The 21,257-nt window shown below is 42.6% G+C and overlaps 2 protein-coding genes and 1 long non-coding RNA gene across 4 annotated transcripts; 1 reads left to right on the top strand and 2 right to left on the bottom strand.

Annotated features, from left to right (window-relative positions):
* Positions 1–479: 479 nt before the first annotated feature.
* On the bottom strand, positions 480–3,953 carry LOC110505394 (ras-related protein Rab-11B). Its single transcript, XM_021584619.3, has 5 exons — positions 3,753–3,953; positions 2,212–2,407; positions 1,884–2,077; positions 1,702–1,782; positions 480–1,589 (listed from the first exon to the last, which is right to left on the bottom strand). The coding sequence occupies exons 1-5, from the start codon at positions 3,790–3,792 to the stop codon at positions 1,447–1,449; spliced, it is 654 nt and encodes a 217-aa protein (XP_021440294.1). The 5' UTR covers positions 3,793–3,953; the 3' UTR covers positions 480–1,446.
* A 1,681-nt stretch (positions 3,954–5,634) lies between these two features.
* LOC149985435 (uncharacterized) lies at positions 5,635–14,040 on the bottom strand. The gene is made up of 2 exons (XR_016487314.1): positions 13,743–14,040; positions 5,635–6,565 (listed from the first exon to the last, which is right to left on the bottom strand). It is a non-coding gene; the product is annotated as an uncharacterized LOC149985435 (long non-coding RNA).
* An 8-nt stretch (positions 14,041–14,048) lies between these two features.
* Positions 14,049–20,922, top strand: hnrnpm (heterogeneous nuclear ribonucleoprotein M). 2 transcript variants are annotated; one of them, XM_021584354.2, is made up of 15 exons: positions 14,049–14,322; positions 15,119–15,294; positions 16,942–16,994; positions 17,658–17,665; positions 17,757–17,850; positions 17,966–18,226; positions 18,333–18,536; positions 18,640–18,700; positions 18,842–18,946; positions 19,029–19,073; positions 19,205–19,273; positions 19,358–19,459; positions 19,561–20,126; positions 20,269–20,320; positions 20,534–20,922. In XM_021584354.2, exons 1-15 carry the CDS (start codon positions 14,282–14,284, stop codon positions 20,695–20,697), a joined length of 2,001 nt encoding a protein of 666 aa, XP_021440029.1. In that variant the 5' UTR covers positions 14,049–14,281; the 3' UTR covers positions 20,698–20,922. The 2 variants fall into 2 exon arrangements, with proteins under 2 accessions (XP_021440029.1, XP_090059048.1); XM_090202922.1 differs by lacking the exons at positions 14,049–14,322; positions 15,119–15,294; positions 19,029–19,073 and having other exon boundaries at positions 16,942–17,665.
* The last annotated feature ends 335 nt before the right edge of the window (positions 20,923–21,257 follow it).

Below are 21,257 nucleotides of genomic sequence, written 5' to 3'. Positions count from 1 at the left end.
ATGAGAGGGTCATGTCATGCGATAATTATTTTCCACCACTGGCCTATATTTCTCTCTTGGCTACACCAAACTAAACAACTAATGGGAGGGGGGACATATTGAATGTAACAGTTCCTGGACCTAAAGAATGTCTCACTCACACCCAATGACTGGCAGATAGACCTATATGAGGCTTAGAATAAACACTGGTGAAATATTTTCCATATGCTGATTCAGCACCACATTTTGCACCACTAGGCTAGCTCTCATGGGGTGTGGTGCTGTCCTGGGTCAGAGGAACAGGGCTGGGCATGGAAGAGCAAGAACAATCTTTCTAGACCCCTGCCTCTACCACAGCAAGCCCCCATAACCTCCGAACAGGTACACAGGAGACATCTCACATATTCTACCCACATACATCTACGGTTGAGCAATTTCAATTCCAATACTGAGAAATGATATATGATATGTTAATGATGAATGAATTACTTACGTATTACTGTGTTTAAAGGAGTTTATTGAAAAGTCTTACAGTGCTTATGGAAAATAAAACAATGAAAAGGTGAGCCAAATATATTTGAATAAATACACAATAAGGTTAATTCTGGGCATGATAACTGCCTGGATGAAAAGTAAGAGCCACTTAAAAGACAAATGCATACTTATACCAATGTCATAATACTGCCTTATTCATGAGCAACTGTGAGTGGCTGTATACACAGCACCATCTATTGGTCATTGTTCAAATATACTAGTCAAGCACAGTATAGCAGGGTTTCCCAAACTCAGTCATGGTGCCCCCCCTCCCCTGGGTGCACGTTTTGGTTTTGCCAAAAGCTTGATGATGAGTTAGTTATTTCAATCGGCTGTGTCGTCCTAGGGCAAAAAAGTAAACGTGCACCCAGGGGGGACCTCAGGACCGAGTTTGGGAAACCCTGCTCTATAGCACTTCAAGTACAGGTGTAGGATCTTAATTTGATCACTCTTATGTTGCTGAGAATTTTCCTGCATCGCAGGAAACGCAGATGAGCTTTGTGATTTACATAAATTCACTGAAAACCCACACTAAAACACGGTTGTATTAACAGTATTGCACTTTTCATGTAGCCTACTTTAGACCAGATTATGGACTAAACATTATTTTGCGATGACAATATAAGTCAAATTAAGATCCTACACCTGTATAGCTCAATCCATTTAAAATAAAACTGCCCTGTTCCTACAATGCAGGAACCTCAATATTGACTCCATGAATGACTGACAAAGTGACAGAAAGGCTTTTTAAAGTTTCACTTCATGGCAGAAGAGCACATGTAATAAAAAGGATGTTTTGTATACAGACAGGGAGGGGAAAGCAGGGCGTCGTCACATATGGGAACAAAGACAGAATGGGCGGTACAGGATAACACAGAGTGATGGTGGAAGTGGAGTGGGGTTGGGTGAAGGGAGTCACAGGAGTTGTAAGAGTCACAGGCTTTGACAGCACGGTAGTTTGTTTTTTTGCCCATCGGTGGTGGGGGGGACACTGATGTCCACTACATTGTTGCCTGGAGACTCGTCATGTGCTGATCTGTCAGCTATCTGCTTTTGTGATACGATTCGGTGGATTTCTGTAGGAAAAGGAAGAGACAGTTACTGAAAAGAAAATGTGCCAATAATACATCATTTATAGACCAGCTAGTTTCCAGTATTGTGAGGTGTGTCGTGGATCCCTCTTCTTACCTGTGAGGATGTTCTTGAATGCCTCTTCCACATTAGTGGAATCCAAAGCTGATGTTTCAATAAATGATAGCGTATTCTTCTCTGAGGGAGAAAAAGAGAAAATATTGAATTGAGACAAACATGGGTGAATATTTAACCATCTCTGTCCCCTGAGTGAGCTTGTTGCAGTGGTTGTTGTTTACCTGCAAAGGCACGAGCCTCGTCTGTGGGCACTGCCCTGAGGTGGCGCAGGTCACTCTTGTTGCCCACCAACATGATAACGATGTTGTTATCAGCATGATCCCGGAGCTCCTTCAGCCAGCGCTCCACATTTTCATAGGTGAGATGCTTGGCGATGTCATACACTAGGAGAGCCCCCACTGCCCCCCGGTAGTACCTGATTGGGACAGAGCAAGCAAGTCAAAGGTTGTGCGATTCACAGAAGCATTTGTTCATGGTTTCAACACTATCCAAATGTGTTGGTTCCGTAAAGGGCAGGTTACAGGAAGACGAGCACCCTCCTCCACTCACGCTGAAGTGATGGCTCTGTAACGCTCCTGTCCAGCTGTATCCCAGATCTGGGCCTTTATTGTCTTGCCATCCACCTGGATGCTGCGGGTGGCAAACTCCACACCGATGGTGCTTTTGCTCTCCAGGTTGAACTCATTCCGTGTGAAACGGGACAGCAGGTTACTCTTCCCCACACCAGAGTCTCCGATCAGCACCACTAGCAACAAAACACACAGACAACATTAGCACTGCAATGACAGGCTGCCATTGTATGTGCAGTTCAGTACAGTCAAAAATATGAGATCACATATAGTACAGTCAACCAATTACAGTTATACCAAGTGGATTACTTATCATAACCTAAGGTTTGCATATCTGACTTTTTTTAAAGCTTTGGAAAGACAATATTTCCATTGACTGAATACTGCTGAAGACTGAGACAACAGAAAAACACTCAGAAATAAAGTGGCTATATGAGTACAAAGTGCTGCTCTGCCTCTTCAGAGGGGGAAAAGGATTTGAACTTTGTCCTTCTGGAGTCATGGTGCAGGAAGCTGAGAACCTGCTCCTGCTGGGAATCCTGAGTTGACACTTTTCAGAGGGCTTCCCTTCCTATCGTCTCCTTCAGTCATTCTCCCTTGGAAATCCTCTTTGTTCTCACACTGCCCCTTTTTCACATTTTCTGTTATGTTTGAAGTGTCATTTGGAATGTATTTTATAGACTGCTGTACACTAAACTAGATTGGGTAACGGGTGAGGTGTGCTTCTGTGGGATTGATTTGAAACACAACATCTAACAGTAGCTCATCAATAGGGTTATAAATTGGGATCTGTAAGATTTTGACAAATGTGTTTTCTTGTGCTATATTGAGTGGAATCGATTATGGAATGGTCAGAGCGTCAGACTATCAAGAGGGTGACCCACTGGGAACTTCCTTCCTGCTCATTATCCCATCCTTATCTGATACAATTAGGACAGTATTTTATGAGCATGTTCAGCTACTATTGATCATAAAGCAAGTCACATTATAATGTAAACAACTGTTTATGATTGAGTATGTATATTAGGCTAATTCTGTATGAGTATTAGGTCTACCTATGAATCAGAGCAGGCTAATTGTAGGCTACAACTAATTAAAAATGACTGTGAATCATTTCAGATTTGACCCTTTGGTACACTTGTTTGAAGGATCCTCCTAGCTATATTAATTGTATAAAACCCGACATGTTGCTGGCTATAAACCAGGACCTTTGAGGATTATGGTATTGGTGTTATAAAGCAACCTAAGAAAACCTCTGTTGTTAGCTAAGTTAGAGCTGGGCATTGCTCAACACAATGCGACAAACCCCTTAAACTCAGCATTACATTTAGCAAGTCACCAGATCAGATGGAGGCTATCAATTCCTAATGTAGCTGGACATTCTAAAGTGATCTTAGAATAAAATACATTGTGGGAGCTTCACAAGGTACCTTCATAATTGACAGAATGAGACACAAATCATATTTGTTGTAGCTACCACCAAGAGGCAGCTGGCTACAGCTAGATGGATAGTTATTTTACCTTTGAACAAGAAATCGTATTCATCATCTCTGTTGCCCATGTCTTAAAAATAGTCCAATTCCAATTTAATTGCGATATATTCTTGGTCTAGCGTTTCTGAAGTTAGTTGCAGTGTTTTCTCTATAACCCAATGTGTGAGACAATGCGCTGTTTTTTCAGTCCCCAACTGACCGCAGGAAAACGGAATCTTCCTGACTCTGCAGAAGGGGAGGAGTTCACTGGCGCCCATGTAAACTGTATTTTATTAGGGATCCCCATTAGCAAATGCCTACTCTTCCTGGGGTCCAAACGCATCAAGACACTTACACTACACATATTATAAAACAGTACATTATATAACATCACTACACTACTACATATCAACAACACAAAATGCATGATACCACCATACAACAATACCACAATGTACGTGGGTAGAGTTCGTGTGCTAGCCCTGTGTGTGCCTCTTCAAAGTCCACGCTGGTCCATAAGGTGTATTTTTATCCGTTTATTAAATCTGATTCTACTGCTTGCATCTGTTACCTGATGTGGAATATAGTTCCATGTAGTCATGGCTCTATGTAGTACAATGCACCTCCCATAGTCTGTTCTGAATTTGGGGGTTTCGAAGAGACCTCTGGTGGCATTTGTTTTATTTATTTTTATTTATCCGTTATTTTACCAGGTATATTAACTGAGAACACGTTCTCATTTACAGCAACGACTTGGGGAATAGTTACAGAGGAGAGGAGGGGGGTGAAAGAGCCAATTGTAAACTGGGGATTATTAGGTGACCGTGATGGTTTGAGGGCCAGATTGGGAATTTATGCATGTCTTGTGGGGTATACATGGGTGTCCGAGCTGTGTGCTAGAAGTTTAAACAGACAGCTCGGTGCATTCAGGATGTCAACACTTCTTACAAAAACACGTAAGGATTAAGTCAATCTCTCCTCCACTTTGAGTCAGGAGAGATTGACATGCATATAGTGGAGAGTTAATAAAGCTGCATACAAACATGGTCTCTTTTTTGTTTTCTTGAGTAAGGCAGCTCCAAAATGCAGGTGTTTCAGCCTAGCTCAGTGCTTTCTGTGGTGGTGGGGCAAACCAGCAGAAAATAGGAGCATTGCACCGCGATTGGCTCAGTGTTCTGTCACTCATGGGGACACTATGTCACAGGTCAAGTGTAAATCCTTAGTAAGAGTAGACATCAAACATTTAAGCCCTTCGGGTCCTGCCATAGAGTTACATTTAGAAGAGCCCTTCGAAGAAGGCTCAAGGTCATTGGCCACAAATAAAATGGCGTCAAATCGCGTTAAATGTACAGTAGCTTTGATTGGACTGATCATGTCAACGTTTTACTTTCAAAATCTTAGCTAGCAGTCATCATCATGAAACAAGTCGACAATCTACTGGCAAATCCTTTTTAATGCTTGTCATATGAAATAAATAATAAAGAAAAATTATAGATAAAACGTATCGGTGCTCATCGGCTATTGGACTTTAACATTACACAACAAGTTGGAAACTGCAAATTCAACAATGAGTGGTTTGGAAGGAATCAGTGGCTAACTGCAAGCACTGCAAAGCAACCACTAGCCTGCTATTCAGAGGAGTGGCTGTGTGCTTCCAGAGAATGCTTTGATGACAAAATTTGCCGACAAAGGACCGCCGCACCACCTTCCTGTTTAAGTGAGCACAGCGCAAGGTGAGTCCAAAAATGTCTTGTAACGTTATGCTGCTGCATAAATGATGTAATATGCAAGGGAGTGGGAAGAAAAAGTATGTGAAGCCTTTAGAATTACCTGGAGTTCTGCATAAATTGGTCATAAAATGTTATCTGATCTTCCTCTAAATCACAACAATAGACAAATATAGTCTGCTTAAACTAATAACACACAAACAATTGTAATTGTTCATGTCTTTATTGAACACACGGTGTAAACATTCACAGGGCAGGGTGGGAAAAGTATTTGAACCCTTGGATTTAATAACATGTTGACCCTCCTTTGGCAGCAATAACCTCAAACAAAGTTTTCTGTAGTTGCGGATCAGACTGCACAACGGTCAGGAGGAATTTTGGACCATTCCTCTTTACAAAACTGTTTCAGTTCCACAATATTCTTGGGCTGTCTGGTGTGAACCGTTCTCTTGAGGTCATGCCACAGCATCTCAATTGGGTTGAGGTCAGGACTGACTGGACCACTCCAGAAGGCATATTTTCTTCTGTTCAAGCCATTCTGTTGTTGATTTACTTCTGTCTTTTGGGTTGTTGTCCTGCTGCATCAACTAATTTCTGTTGAGCTTTAATTGGCAGACAGATAGCCTTACGTTCGCCTGCAAAATGTCTTGATAAACTTGGGAATTCATTTTTCCGTCGATGATAGCAAGCTGTCCAGGCCCTGAGGCAGCAAAGCAGACCCAAACCATGATGCTCCCTCCATCATAGTTTACAGTTGGAATGAGGTTTTGATGTTGGTGTGCTGTGCCTTTTTTTCTCCACACATAGTGTGTGGTGTGTTCCTTCCAAACAACACAACTTTAGTTTCATCTGTCCACAGAATATTTTGCCAGTATCACTGTGGAACATCCAGATACTCTTTTGCCAACTTCAGATGTGCAGCAATGTTTTTTTTTGGACAGCAGTGGCTTCTTCCATGGTGTCCTCCCATGAACACCATTCTTGTTAAGTGTTTTACGTATTGTAGACTCGTCAACAGAGATGTTAGCATGTTCCAGAGATTTCTGTAGGTTTAGCTGACACTCTAGGATTGTTCTTAACCTCATTGAGCATTCTGCGCTGTGCTCTTGCAGTCATCTTTGCAGGACGGCCACTCCTAGGGAGAGAAGCAACAAGTGCTGAAATTTCTCAATTTATAGACAATTTGTCTTACCGTGGACTGATTTTTAGAGATACTTTTGTAACCCTTTCCAGCTTTATGCAAGGCAACAATTCTTAATCTTAGGTCTTCTGAGATCTTATTTGTTCAAGGAGGCATGGTTCACATCAGGCAATGATTCTTGTGAATAGCAAACTCAAGTGTTTTTTTATGGGGCAGGGCAGCTCTAACCAAAATCTCCAATCTCGTCTCATTGATTCGACTCCAGGTTAGTTGACTCCTGACTCCAATTAGCTTTTGGAGAAGTCATTAGCATATGGGTACACATACTTTAAACATTCAGTGTAGGTTGGAAAAAGTATGTACTCAATATAGACAAGAAAAATACAATAATTTGTGTGTTATTAGTTTAAGCACACTGTGTTTGTCTATTGTTGTGACTTTTATGTCAAATTTATGCAGAAATCCAGGTAATTCCAAAGGGTTCACATACTTGTTCTTGCCACTGTATACTGTAGCTAAGAAAGTAATGCTAAGTGTATGCTGTGTAGTAAGCTGTTAGTAGCACATGTGCCTCACCCTAATAATTTGGTCTATTTTCACCAACGCGGTATTGTAAACACATTGTTTGTGGCCGGTGTGTGCTTGTTTGCAGACTTTTTTTTGTACAGCTTTGACAATGCTACTGATAGTAGTGGTGGCACTTGGCTTGCATGTGCAAATTCAGCACACACAACATTCTATAATAGAATTGTGTTATCTGACGTGTCAAATTTAAAAGCTCATTTAACGCATCAAAGTGTTATTTGACGTGTATCTTTTTTGACACGCAAAGACCCAAACTATGTTCAATGTGCCTCACCCTAATAATTTGGTCTATTTTCACCTCTTAATTTTGCCTACTGTTCTAACTTGGTGGTGCACATGTAGCCTATAACCTGTTTTAGAGAAATGTAATCATTGAATTTTTTTATTTATTTATTTTTATTTCACCTTTATTTAACCAGGTAGGCAAGTTGAGAACAAGTTCTCATTTACAATTGCGACCTGGCCAAGATAAAGCAAAGCAGTTCGACACATACAACGACACAGAGTTACACATGGAGTAAAACAAACATACAGTCAATAATACAGTATAAACAAGTCTATATACGATGTGAGCAAATGAGGTGAGATAAGGGAGGTAAAGGCAAAAAGGCCATGGTGGCAAAGTAAATACAATATAGCAAGTAAAACACTGGAATGGTAGATTTGCAATGGGAGAATGTGCAAAGTAGAAATAAAAATAATGGGGTGCAAAGGAGCAAAATAAATAAAATACAGTAGGGAAAGAGGTAGTTGTTTGGGCTAAATTATAGGTGGGCTATGTACAGGTGCAGTAATCTGTGAGCTGCTCTGACAGTTGGTGCTTAAAGCTAGTGAGGGAGATAAGTGTTTCCAGTTTCAGAGATTTTTGTAGTTCGTTCCAGTCATTGGCAGCAGAGAACTGGAAGGAGAGGCGGCCAAAGAAAGAATTGGTTTTGGGGGTGACTAGAGAGATATACCTGCTGGAGCATGTGCTACAGGTGGGAGATGCAATGGTGACCAGCGAGCTGAGATAAGGGGGGACTTTACCTAGCAGGGTCTTGTAGATGACATGGAGCCAGTGGGTTTGGCGACGAGTATGAAGCGAGGGCCAGCCAACGAGAGCGTACAGGTCGCAATGGTGGGTAGTATATGGGGCTTTGGTGACAAAACGGATTGCACTGTGATAGACTGCATCCAATTTGTTGAGTAGGGTATTGGAGGCTATTTTGTAAATGACATCGCCAAAGTCGAGGATTGGTAGGATGGTCAGTTTTACAAGGGTATGTTTGGCAGCATGAGTGAAGGATGCTTTGTTGCGAAATAGGAAGCCAATTCTAGATTTAACTTTGGATTGGAGATGTTTGATATGGGTCTGGAAGGAGAGTTTACAGTCTAACCAGACACCTAAGTATTTGTAGTTGTCCACGTATTCTAAGTCAGAGCCGTCCAGAGTAGTAATGTTGGACAGGCGGGTAGGTACAGGTAGCGATCAGTTGAAGAGCATGCATTTAGTTTCACTTGCATTTAAGAGCAATTGGAGGCCACGGAAGGAGAGTTGTATGGCATTGAAGCTTGCCTGGAGGGTTGTTAACACAGTGTCCAAAGAAGGGCCAGAAGTATACAGAATGGTGTCGTCTGCGTAGAGGTGGATCAGAGACTCACCAGCAGCAAGAGCGACCTCATTGATGTATACAGAGAAAAGAGTCGGTCCAAGAATTGAACCCTGTGGCACCCCCATAGAGACTGCCAGAGGTCCGGACAGCAGACCCTCCGATTTGACACACTGAACTATATCAGAGAAGTAGTTGGTGAACCAGGCGAGGCAATCATTTGAGAAACCAAGGCTGTCGAGTCTGCCGATGAGGATGTGGTGATTGACAGAGTCGAAAGCCTTGGCCAGATCAATGAATACAGCTGCACAGTAATGTTTCTTATCGATGGCGGTTAAGATATCATTTAGGACCTTGAGCGTGGCTGAGGTGCACCCATGACCAGCTCTGAAACCAGATTGCATAGCAGAGAAGGTATGGTGAGATTCGAAATGGTCGGTAATCTGTTTGTTGACTTGGCTTTCAAAGACCTTAGAAAGGCATGGTAGGATAGATATAGGTCTGTAGCAGTTTGGGTCAAGAGTGTCACCCCCTTTGAAGAGGGGGATGACCGCAGCTGCTTTCCAATCTTTGGGAATCTCAGACGACACGAAAGAGAGGTTGAACAGGCTAGTAATAGGGGTGGCAACAATTTTGGCAGATAATTTTAGAAAGAAAGGGTCCAGATTGTCTAGCCCGGCTGATTTGTAGGGGTCCAGATTTTGCAGCTCATTCAGAACATCAGCTGAGCAGATTTGGGAGAAGGAGAAATGGGGAAGGCTTGGGCGAGTTGTTGTGGGGGGTGCAGTGCTGTTGACCGGGGTAGGAGTAGCAAGGTGGAAAGCATGGCCAGCCGTAGAAAAATGCTTATTGAAATTCTCAATTATGGTGGATTTATCAGTGGTGACAGTGTTTCCTATCTTCAGTGCAGTGGGCAGCTGGGAGGATGTGTTCTTATTCTCCATGGAATTTACAGTGTCCCAGAACTTTTTTGAGTTAGTGTTGCAGGAAGCAAATTTCTGCTTGAAAAAGCTAGCCTTGGCTTTTCTAACTGCCTGTGTATAATGGTTTCTAGCTTCCCTGAACAGCTGCATATCACGGGGGCTGTTCGATGCTAATGCAGAACGCCATAGGATGTTTTTGTGTTGGTTAAGGGCAGTCAGGTCTGGGAAGAACCAAGGGCTATATCTGTTCCTGGTTCTAAATTTCTTGAATGGGGCATGTTTATTTAAGATGGTTAGGAAGGCATTTAAAAAAAATATCCAGGCATCCTCTACTGACGGGATGAGATCAATATCCTTCCAGGATACCCCGGCCAGGTCGATTAGAAAGGCCTGCTCGCTGAAGTGTTTCACGGAGCGTTTGATAGTGATGAGTGGAGGTCGTTTGACCGCTGACCCATTACGGATGCAGGCAATGAGGCAGTGATCGCTGAGATCTTGGTTGAAAACAGCAGAGGTGTATTTAGAGGGCAAGTTGGTTAGGATGATATCTATGAGGGTGCCTGTGTTTAAGGCTTTGGGGAGGTACCTGGTAGGTTCATTGATAATTTGTGTGAGGTTGAGGGCATCAAGTTTAGATTGTAGGATGGCTGGGGTGTTAAGCATGTTCCAGTTTAGGTCGCCTAGCAGCACAAGCTCTGACGATAGATGGGGGGGCAATCAGTTCACATATGGTGTCCAGAGCACAGCTGGGGGCAGAGGGTGGTCTATAGCAGGCGGCAACGGTGAGAGACTTGTTTTTAGAGAGGTGGATTTTTAAAAGTAGAAGTTCAAATTGTTTGGGTACAGACCTGGATAGTAGGACAGAACTCTGCAGGCTATCTTTGCAGTAGATTGCAACACCGCCCCCTTTGGCAGTTCTATCTTGTCTGAAAATGTTGTAGTTTGGAATTAAAATGTCTGAATTTTTGGTGGTCTTCCTAAGCCAGGATTCAGACACAGCTAGAACATCCGGGTTGGCAGAGTGTGCTAAAGCAGTGAATAGAACAAACTTAGGGAGGAGGCTTCTAATGTTAACATGCATGAAACCAAGGCTATTACGGTTACAGAAGTCGTCAAACGAGAGCGCCTGGGGAATAGGAGTGGAGCTAGGCACTGCAGGGCCTGGATTCACCTCTACATCGCCAGAGGAACAGAGTAGGAGTAGAATAAGGGTGCGGCTAAAAGCAATAAGAATTGTTCGTTTAGAACGTCTGGAACAGAGAGTAAAAGGAGGTTTCTGGGGGCGATAAAATAGCATCAAGGTATAATGTACAGACAAAGGTAAGGTAGGATGTGAATACAGTGGAGGTAAACCTATGTATTGAGTGATGAAGAGAGAGATATTGTCTCTAGAAACATCATTGAAACCAGGAGATGTCATTGCATGTGTGGGTGGTGGAACTAATAGGTTGGATAAGGTATAATGAGCAGGACTAGAGGCTCTACAGTGAAATAAGCCAATAAACACTAACCAGAACAGCAATGGACAAGGCATATTGACATTAAGGAGAGGCATGCTCAGTCGAGTGATCAAAAGGGTCCAGTGAGTGGAGAGGTTGGTTGGGGGTCACGGCGATTTAGACAGCTAAATCGGTAGCAAGCTAGCATAGGAGCAAGCTAGCATAGAATGGAGGTATGTTATTAGCCAACTCTTGCATTCCGTCAGTAGATTAGTGGGTTTCCGTGTGGTAGAGGGGATTAATCCAAATCACACAACAACAACAAAAATAAAAACAATAGATATAGTTATAGAGGCCCAAGAAGAAAAATAAATAAATAAAAATAAAATAAAATAAAAATTGTCAGATTGTCTATTCAGATAGCAGCCGATAAGATAGCCAACGGCTAGCAGGCCGCAGATGGGCGCCCAGGCAACGTTGCGCCGGAGGAGCCAGCCGGACAATTCCCTCGGGTAGACAACGTCGGCAGTCCAACTGTGAAGGCCCGGTGGGGCTCCGCGTAGGCAGCAAAACGGGTCCGGATAGGTGACTGCAGCCCAGGAGTGATTGATGGAACTCTTCAGCTGGCTAGCTCCGGAACAATTGATGTTAGCTCCGGAATCGACGAAAGCCGATAGTCACACGGATAGCAGCTAGCTAGCTGTGAGATCCAGGTATGGATGTCCAGAGCCAGCGGCTCTTGAATATTGTAAGAGCTTTCATTGTCTAAATTCTGTCGCTGTACATTTCAAAAGTGCTGAACATATAGTTATATTGATTATGTCCGTCGTCTCTCGCTCATTAATGTCTTAGTCGAAATCACGGATTGCCTCTTATCCGCTTGTCGTCCCCTTATGCCATATTTGTACATCTCAATTGTCATTAGAAACCACATTTGTTTAAGCAAGTCAGTCATACTAGTTATGTTTTTTTAAGGCAGTAAATGAGGCTGAATGAACTATTTCACTGCCAGACAAGGCTCCGCTGATAGCCAGGTGGAGCAGTGGTAAGGTGTTGGGACAGCATTATGTAGGCGCTAACAGTTTGTGGGCACCGGTTAACACCGTTATAGTGCAATTAATGTATTCTTTAGTGTTATGACTTTTCTTCCATACAGATGTACATGCTAAAATCACTACTGCATGCAGATTTATATATAGACTTGTTTTTCTACTGTATTATTGACTGTATATTTGTTTTACTCCATGTGTAACTCTGTGTTGTTGTATGTGTCAAACTGCTTTGCTTTATCTTGGCCAGGTCTCAATTGTAAATGAGAACTTGTTCTCAACTTGCCTACCTGGTTAAATAAAGGTGAAATAAAAAATAAAAAAGATAATTAATGTTAGCTCTCTGTGTACATTTAAGGGCCAGCCGTGCTGCCCTGTTCTGAGCCAATTGTAATTTTCCTAGACCCTCTTTGTGGCACCTGACCAAACAACTGAACAGTAGTACAGGTGCGAAAAAACTAGGGCCTGTAGGACCTGCCTTGTTGAGTGTTGAGAGTAGTGCTTTATTATGGACAGACTTTTACCCATTTTAGCTAGTGTTGAATCAACATGCTTTGACCATGACAGTTTACAATCCAGGGTTACTCCAAGCAGATTAGTCACCTCAACTTGCTCAATTTCCACAGTATTCATTACAGGTTTTAGTTGAGGTTTAGGGTCTGGTGAATGATTTGTCCCATATACAATGCTTTTAGTTTTTGAAATATTTTGGATGAACTTATTCCTTGCCACCCATTCTGAAACTAACTGCAGCTCTTTGTTAAGTGTTGCAGTGATTTCAGTCGCTGTAGTAGCTGACATGTATAGTGTTGAGTCATCCGCATACACACTGGCTTTAATCAAAACCAGTGGCATGTTGTTAGTAAATATTTTTTAAAGTATGATGTCTAGACAGCTGCCCTGGGGAATTTCTGATTCTACCTTATGTTGGAGGCTTCCAATAAAGAACACCCTCTGTGTTCTTTCAGACAGGTAACTCTTTATCCACAATATAGCAGTGGTGTAAAGCCATAACACATACGTTTTTCAAGCCGCACAGAAGTCTAACAAAACAGAAGTAGGCCCACAAATAGAACAATGAGATTGAGACAATGAGGTTTACTTACACAAATATTTGGTAGGCCTACATTGCTAGGCTATATCAGTGATGCATATGTACAGCAGGTGGTTAAAAAAAAGTGAGTTGTTTTTTTAATCCGATGTCTATTCTATTAGGCTACTCTTTTTAATCTTGGTAAACTGCAGTTTACTGGATGTGCTTGCCACAAACAGATTCAGGCTTGCATTAGTTTAAGATAAAATATATTCTTGCAATGTCATAGCTACATATCCTGAATGTGCAAGTATGTGTCCTAAAACCGTTTGACATTCATTGACGTACCAGTACGCTAGCCAAACTCATGCGCAGAAACACGTCATCGGGTCTATCGCACCAAACTGCGCATGTGCATCCCGTCAAAGCAAAGGCACTCCTATGTAAAGTTGTTTTTTGACGAAAATGTGAAAAACCTGTCAGTTTACCACTTTTAGGTTAGAGTAGTAACATGTTCAACTACTTAAGACATTGGCTCTAATCTAGGTTATACCTTTTAGATGTCGAGCAAATGAACAGCAACAAAAAATGTTATTTCACTTCTCAAACTCCAAACCCCGGCCTGGTCTGTTTCAAACGCGTTCTCGGAAGTCTCATGATGTTGTCTCTGGGTTTAGAAACTCCGTTTCTTTGCCATGATAAAAAAAAAACAGTGTAAACAAAATTGAAACTGAAACATTTTGCCATGTTTCGAACTGGTAACGGATTTATATATATTCAATCAAAAAAAAATATATATAATTGTACTTTGATTCTGAGCGGTCGCCAGAGCCAAATTCCCAGCATGCTTCACTCTCCTTGGCAACCCAGCGAATAAATTGAAACGGGTGTATTCATCCGCCATTTCACCAACGTTAGCTTGTTGACTTGCAGCCCGTCGCTCCAAAAATACATTAAAACAGTTATTTATTCAATACTGCTAAAGTGAAGGAACACTCAAATTTAGACAATATTTTATCAGCGTTGTTGAGGTATTCTATTGACCAAAAATTAATTCCGTAACGAAACAGGATTAGCTAACTGCGCAAGAAGATGTCGACCGAGGCCGCTGCTCCGGAGAAACCAGGCCAGGGGTAACGTTTTGATTTATTTCATGAATTCTTTTTTTTAGCTGGCAGCTAGCTACCTAGTAACCTTTCTTTACATTTTCCACTCGCCAAGTTCTCGTATATTTTTAGTCTGTATTGTTTTGAGAAGTTAACAGCTAAATTGATACCTACCTAGCTAATCACTAAAATAGCTAAACAATGGATTCTTCTTGCTATGCTAGCCACAATGTGAGCTACGTGCGTGCACCAGTGCCACCACACCGCATGAGATTAGCAAATTAGCTAGTCTGCTAACGTTACCTAACCTGTCCTCTCCCTCCATTTTTTTGTTTAGTACGCCATCACTTGCTGTTTTGGTCAACTAAGCTCGTGTACTGGCCAACTATTCACAAAATACGGAATAACGTTAGTTACCTTTTTTATATGATATAGCGCGTGTCTGAAAATGGGAGAAAGGGAAGTTAACGTTAGCTAATACAAGTTGGCTTGTAATATGGGAGTCTTAGTCTTAGCCAAACTCTTGATTGGTGTAGCTTCATCCGGTAACTAAGCATTTGTATTAGTTAACATTTAGCTATATTAAACGATCTGTAAACAAAATAAAAGTTAGAATCGTTAACATACATGCCTAAAGTTAGTTACAGAACGAAGCTAGCTAGTAATTTACAACTAGTTGCCCTTTTGTACTGCGGTCTAGAAATGTAACGTTTACTTGCCTAAGTATTTTTTTTTTGTTAGTGGACGTTAACCTTTTTTTCATCATCAGATCGGCGTATTATCGTTACTCCAATAATCACTTCCCGTTCTTTTTTTCCCTAAGGGAAATTAACGGCAAGGCCAAGCATGAACCCAGTGTCAGGAAGGAAAGGCCCCAGAAGCGTGGAGGTGGTCGCTTTGAACCCTATGGAAACCCATCAAAGAGATACCGTGTGTTTGTCAGCAACATTCCATATGATGTGAAATGGCAGGCACTCAAAGACCTAATGAAAGAAAAAGGTATGGTGTTAAATTAAGTTAGATCCGTTATAGATATGGAGTCCATCAAGGCTAATACAAGCTCCCATAACAGGTCATTTGCGTTGAACCACTTCACCTTGTTCACTGGAAGGCATCTGTAAAGGGCCTAGGTTGCAATTCATAGCTATGAGGTTTTTGGTACACAGACTGGGTGGCCTTTCCATGGATTGGCCTGTGTCCTAAATCTTGGATGGTTTAGATTTCAGAATAGTTCTCTCTGTGATTTCTGCCTTCGGCTAGTCATTTTTTATAGTGCTGTGAATAGCATTATGAATTTGTACTTCATTTTGAAGTCCTTGATCACTGCAGCTACACTTGCTTGAACAATGGGACTATACAACCTAAAGGGAGGTCTTCAAATTAGGTACATGGCTTATAGTGTATGGGCCATCAATTGCACCGTTGTGTTGGGTCTTGTGGTTTGTGTGTGTATATAGCTGAAAAAGGAAAACGGTCCGCATTGCCTTGAGACATACTGAATTTCTCTCAGGTGCCCATACTACAATTATTAAAGCTGGTCTTATGTTCTTTGCGTTATCATTTTCTTGGAAATTATGTCAAAATAAGAAATGTTTAATTGGTTCTATTTAATGTTAATTTGCAGCATAGGCTAGTTGTCCTCGACTTCTTTTTGTCTTCAAATTGAGTCCTGCAACAAAAGGAACGGTGTACTGTTTATCGAAGTTTAAATGGTGGTTTACATGGCTTTGGCAAAGCTATAATATAAGTTAGCACTAATGTAATAAATAGCACCTGCTTTTAATCATGATAAAGCATGGGTGTTCTGAGAGGTTACCAATGCCTTTCAGAAACAGTTTTTAGTGTTTGGATATAATAATTGAATGTGGCGTTAAATTGCATTCTCTTTTTTAGGTTTGTCGTTTCCGCAGATCTCCATGTTGTACCAATTACAGATGTGTGCTTGGGATTTCTTGGGGTACAGGTCTACAAAATGAAGCAGCTTCTCGCGGCTGTCCTTGTTTCAGCTGAGGATTGGTTCCTGTCCATTTATGGCGCACTCATTTGCTGGAATTAGCCATGGTTGTCCCTCTGTTAGTTAAAAACACATTGGACACTGTTGTGCCTCTCCAGGTCCAATGTCTGTACAGCTTTCCAAAAACGTCAATGTTCTTCAGACATTGGCGTTAGTTGAGTTGGTACAATTTCGTTTTTAGTGTAGTTTATGTTCAAAGTTGCGTCCGAACAGTTGTATCAGTCAGTGGTTCCAAATACATTTAACAAGGAACATGTATTTTGGAAGGGTGGACTCATGGTTTCAAATGACTCTGCAAACGTAACTGTCATTCTGTCAACTTTATCCTCACTTCGAAAATGGTTCCTTTATGATAACTCATCCGATTTAGATGTTGTTAGCTATTTGACGATTGTTCTCTTTAATCTATTGCTCTTGGTGTTTGGGGACTCTACAAGGACAGGCTAAGAAGTCATTTTAAGATCCAGTTAGAGCTTGTCTTTTGTAGACCTGTACCAGAATTGAGGTGCTGGGGGGGAGGCTCTGGAGTAGCAGGCCGAGCTCACGGTCACCAACCGCTTGTCTGCTCTAAACCCCCATTGTTTTCTCGGCTTCTCTCCCCTGGTGTGTGTCGTCTGGAATCTGATTTGTAGTGGGTGAGGTAACGTACGTGGAACACTTAATGGACGGAGAAGGCAAATCGAGGGTAAGTGCAATAGACGAACCTGTGTTTGTCAGCTTGAGTTATCTTTTCTTTCATTGTGGGGGATGTTCAAACCTGGTTGAGTTTTGATGAACGTGTCAAGTGGGTGACACTGGACAGAAAACATGGTGCAGTCTGTGGCACTGAAAGAGGTCATCTTGGTGTCTGATTGGGAATTCGGGTTTCTGTAGCCAATCCCATGTGATTGCAGTAGCTGGGAAAGTCCCCTTTTGCTGTGGATTTGTTCATCTGGGACTTAATCTAAAATGGGGCCCAGCCCCCCAAGAGGTTGTAACATGGCTGTTACATGTAATAGATTTGAGCCCATGTAATTGTTTTTGTGGAACAGATATTTCCTTCAAAGGAGTGCATTTTGTCTGGGACTTCTGCCTTTGTGTACAATGTTAAGGGTTTAGATTCACCAGACAACCTCTGTATTTGCTATATTGTCTGGTGACCAGCTTTTAAGCGGTCTAATAATTTTGGAAGAGTAACTGACTGTTCAAGGCTATGGCCATACAAGTGAGTAGAATGTGTATGGCCCTTTCATAAGAGTAATTCAGCCCCCTGAATACCATTGTTCTCTACAGTGCCACAACTGATTACTAACTTGAATGTTGTTTTTCTACTTCAATGGTGCTGCTGTGTGGTCTTCAATCAACCAAGGGTTGTGCGTAAGTATTTTCGTCATTCTTTCTTGATTCTAATAGGTGTCTGAAGGTTATTCTAAGTTCCTGGTGGTCATCATGATGTTTGTGTGAACAGGGTTGTTGAGTTCAGGACTGAGGAACTGATGAAGAAGGCTGTGGAGAAGGTCAACAAGCACAACCTGAATGGGCGGCCCCTGAAGGTCAAAGAGGTGAGCAGTCTGTTTTTAAGATGCTACTGGCACTTGTTACCACCAGAAGAACAAAAATCCACCACTAAGCCTTTTTCCCCTGTTTAGTGATGTTGTCCATGTCTCTCTTCCTCAGGACCCAGATGGTGTGATTGCCCAGAGGGATGCCCACAGGTCCCAGGGGGGTGGTGGACCCCCCGGTGGCCATGGTGGAATGAACATGGGCATGGATCGCATGAATATGGAGCGAATGAACATGGACCGCATGGGCCCAGGACCGGGCGCGCCACCCATGGTCAACATCCCTCCCAGCCTCATGAACAACTCCAACATCCCCAATGAGATCATCCACGGGCTGCAGGCTGGCAAGATTGGAAGCACTGTCTTTGTAGCTAATGTAAGTTGATTGTAGTCCAGTATGCCCAATATACATCGTTTTTGGTATCATTTTAAATTATGATATTGCAAGTATTTTAACCAAGTTAACACTGTTTTGTGTCCAGCTGGACTACAAGGTTGGCTGGAAGAAGCTGAAGGAGGTGTTTGGCATGGCAGGTGTAGTGGTGCGCACTGACATCCTGGAGGACAAAGATGGGAATAGCAGGGGCATGGGCACCGTCACCTTTGACATGCCTATTGAAGCTGTCCAAGCCGTCAGTATGTTCAACGGTCAACTGCTTTTCAACCGGGTCATGCATGTCAAGCTGGTGAGCAACATATTAGTGTGTGTGCACACTAATATTAACAAATTTTATATTCCTTGTACACATTTTTGAATGTATTTTAACTGATACTTGTTGGATATTTCAGGATGAGAAGTCCTTGCCAAAAGGAGACTTTGCACCACCTGAGAGACCCCCAGCACTACCCCGTATGTACAATGCCCCCCCCTCCCCCTGAAATGTAAAGAGAAGTCTGTCCAACACATTTTGATGTTCAAGGCTAGCTTCCACAAAATCTTCAATAGGGTCTGTTGTTTCTTTCTCTCATTCGTCCATTTCTTTTCCCTCAGGTGGCCTTAGTGGCATCGGGCTGGGACTTGGGCCTGGTGGCCAACCCATTGACGCCACCGCACTGAACAGAGGAGGTGGAGGAATGGGCAACATGGGACCTGGGGGTATGGAGCTGTCTTTGTGATCCTCTGCAGTGTACTTTTCATTTGGCTTGGTTCAGTCACTCACTGTTTGTTTGGTTTGTAGGCATGGATGGCATGGGCTTTGGTGGTGGCATGGGTAGAATGGGAGGTATGTACTTTTTGTACAGCGTCCATTGAATGGGTATAGTTTAACATATTTTTGCATCGTGTTTTTCCTGCCCTTTTTTCTCTAATACACTATATTGTAGATTTAACTTTCTTGCCATAATTTTCTCCCAGGCATGGATAACTTTGGTGGAATGAACAACATGGAGCGTTTTGGACCATCTGGAATGGGCAGGATGAATGGTAAGGAAATAAAATTCACACCAGATTCACGTGTTCGTGAAACATTAGTTTGTCTTCTAATAGTTTAATCTCTTGCGTTGTCAGAGATGGACCGTGGGCTTGGTGGTTCTTTTGACCGGGAGTTTGGTCGAAATGATATGGGCATGTCTCGCAATAATTTTGGCGAATCCTTTGAAAGAGGAATGGGTTAGTACTTTTAGGATTTGCGTAATTCTTCCTAACACGTCTGACGCTGATTTCTCACAGGACCTGAAATGTCTCACTAGTTGTTTTTCCTTGACTTACAGGTAGCTCACTGGGCATGGACCGCATGAGCTCTGGCATGGATCGCTTGGGTGGTGGAATGGACCGTCTGGGTGGAATGGAGCGCATGGGGATGGAGAGGATGGACCGCGTGTCTGATCTGGACAGGCTAGGGGGGTCTGGCTTTGACAGGATGGGCTCTGGGCTGGACCGGCTGGGGCCCAGTATGGACAGGCTTGGTTCTGGGCTGGACCGTATGAGCTCCAGTGTGGACCGCCTGGGCCCAGCTGGGTTTGACCGCCTAGGCCCGTCCAGTTTGGAACGTATGCCTGCTGGCCTGGACTTCCCCTCTCCCATGGGCATGGCGGACCGCATGGAGAGGATGGGAACCAACTTTGACCGCATGGGGTCAGCCGGTATTGACCGCTTCCCGGCCACCGGGCTTGACCGCATGGGCTCCTCCATGGACCGCATGGGCGCTGTCGGTGTTGGCGGCCAGTTTGACCGGCCAGCTGAGATGGAGCGTGGGGGCTTTGGAGGAAATGGCTTTGGGGGGGCCGGAGGTCCTGGAGCCAACGCCAGGAAGGGCTGCCAGATCTTTGTCAGAAATGTACGCTTTTATAAAATAATGATCAACTGTCCCCAAATGTGTGGTTGATGTGTGTTCAGAATATTGATTTTATTTAGACTCATCTTGAAGGTTGTATTCAACACAGACCATTGTAAACTTATTGATTTGACTCTCTTTGTAGCTGCCCTTTGACTTCACCTGGAAAATGCTGAAGGATAACTTCAATACATGCGGTAAGAACATAATCCACTCATTTCATTGATGTGGGGATTTCCCACAAACTTATCAAAAATGTCATTTGACAGAATTGAGAAGCATGCAAATGGAATGTTTTAACTTCATTAGGTTTGAAGTCTTTCACCATGGAAGTCTTTCTGACCCAAAATTAAATTGGCACTTCAGCCAAAATATTTTGGTTAACAGCTTTAATGTGCTTTCTACTGTAGGTATTGTCCAATATGCTGACATCAAGATGGAGAATGGCAAGTCCAAGGGCTGTGGCGTGGTTCGCTTTGACAACCCGGAGACTGCAGAGAGAGCCTGTCGCACCATGAATGGCTACAGGCTGAATGGAAGAGAGATCGATGTCAGAATCGACAGAAATGCGTAATCGTCCGGTGTCATTATGGCCCTGATATTTGCAGCCCTGTATCGACCTTTCCACATTTCTTGTTTTTTAGGCAATTGTAACTGCGCAAGTGTATTTTTAGTTAGTTCTCGTCCCTGCATAATTTGTGACCAAATTTAAATTTCTTTATATTTTACCCGTAATGCTTCATTCACTTCATTGCCTTTGATCTATAAGGTGTTTTGATAATAAATATCACCATTGGAATTTTGTTTTCTGTCTTCCTTGCCACTGACATGTACAGTCGTGGCCAAAAGTTGAGAATGACACATTAATTTCCACAAAGTTTGCTGCTTCAGTGTCTGGATATTTTTGTCAGATGTTACTATGGAATACTGGAGTATAATTACAAGCATTTCATAAGTGTCAAAGGCTTTTATTGACAATTACATGACATTGATGCAAAGAGTCAATATTTGCGGTGTTGATCCTTTTTCAAGACCTCTGCAATCCACCCTGGCATGCTGTCAATTAACTTCTGGGCCACATCCTGACTGATGGCAGCCCATTCTTGCGTAATCAATGCTTGGGAGTTTGTCAGG

The sequence above is a fragment of the Oncorhynchus mykiss genome, chromosome 1 (genome assembly GCF_057628025.1).
Source record: "Oncorhynchus mykiss isolate SJ-2025 chromosome 1, ASM5762802v1, whole genome shotgun sequence".
Classification (NCBI taxonomy): Eukaryota; Metazoa; Chordata; class Actinopteri; order Salmoniformes; family Salmonidae; genus Oncorhynchus; species Oncorhynchus mykiss.
Note: the sequence above shows the minus strand (reverse complement) of the source record. Positions and strands in the feature narration are given on the sequence as shown.

Excerpts from the sequence above, each read along its gene's own strand:
- LOC110505394 (XM_021584619.3), bottom strand. The coding sequence starts at position 3,792 with ATGGGCAACAGAGATGATGAATACGATTTCTTGTTCAAAG. Across the intron at positions 1,783-1,883 it reads CGAGGCTCGTGCCTTTGCAG|AGAAGAATACGCTATCATTT; the intron begins GTAAACAACAAC and ends TTTCTCCCTCAG. Across the intron at positions 1,590-1,701 it reads ATTCAAGAACATCCTCACAG|AAATCCACCGAATCGTATCA; the intron begins GTAAGAAGAGGG and ends CTTTTCCTACAG.
- hnrnpm (XM_021584354.2), top strand. The coding sequence starts at position 14,282 with ATGTCGACCGAGGCCGCTGCTCCGGAGAAACCAGGCCAGGG. Across the intron at positions 14,323-15,118 it reads CCGGAGAAACCAGGCCAGGG|GGAAATTAACGGCAAGGCCA; the intron begins GTAACGTTTTGA and ends TTTTTCCCTAAG. Across the intron at positions 20,127-20,268 it reads GCCAGATCTTTGTCAGAAAT|CTGCCCTTTGACTTCACCTG; the intron begins GTACGCTTTTAT and ends CTCTCTTTGTAG.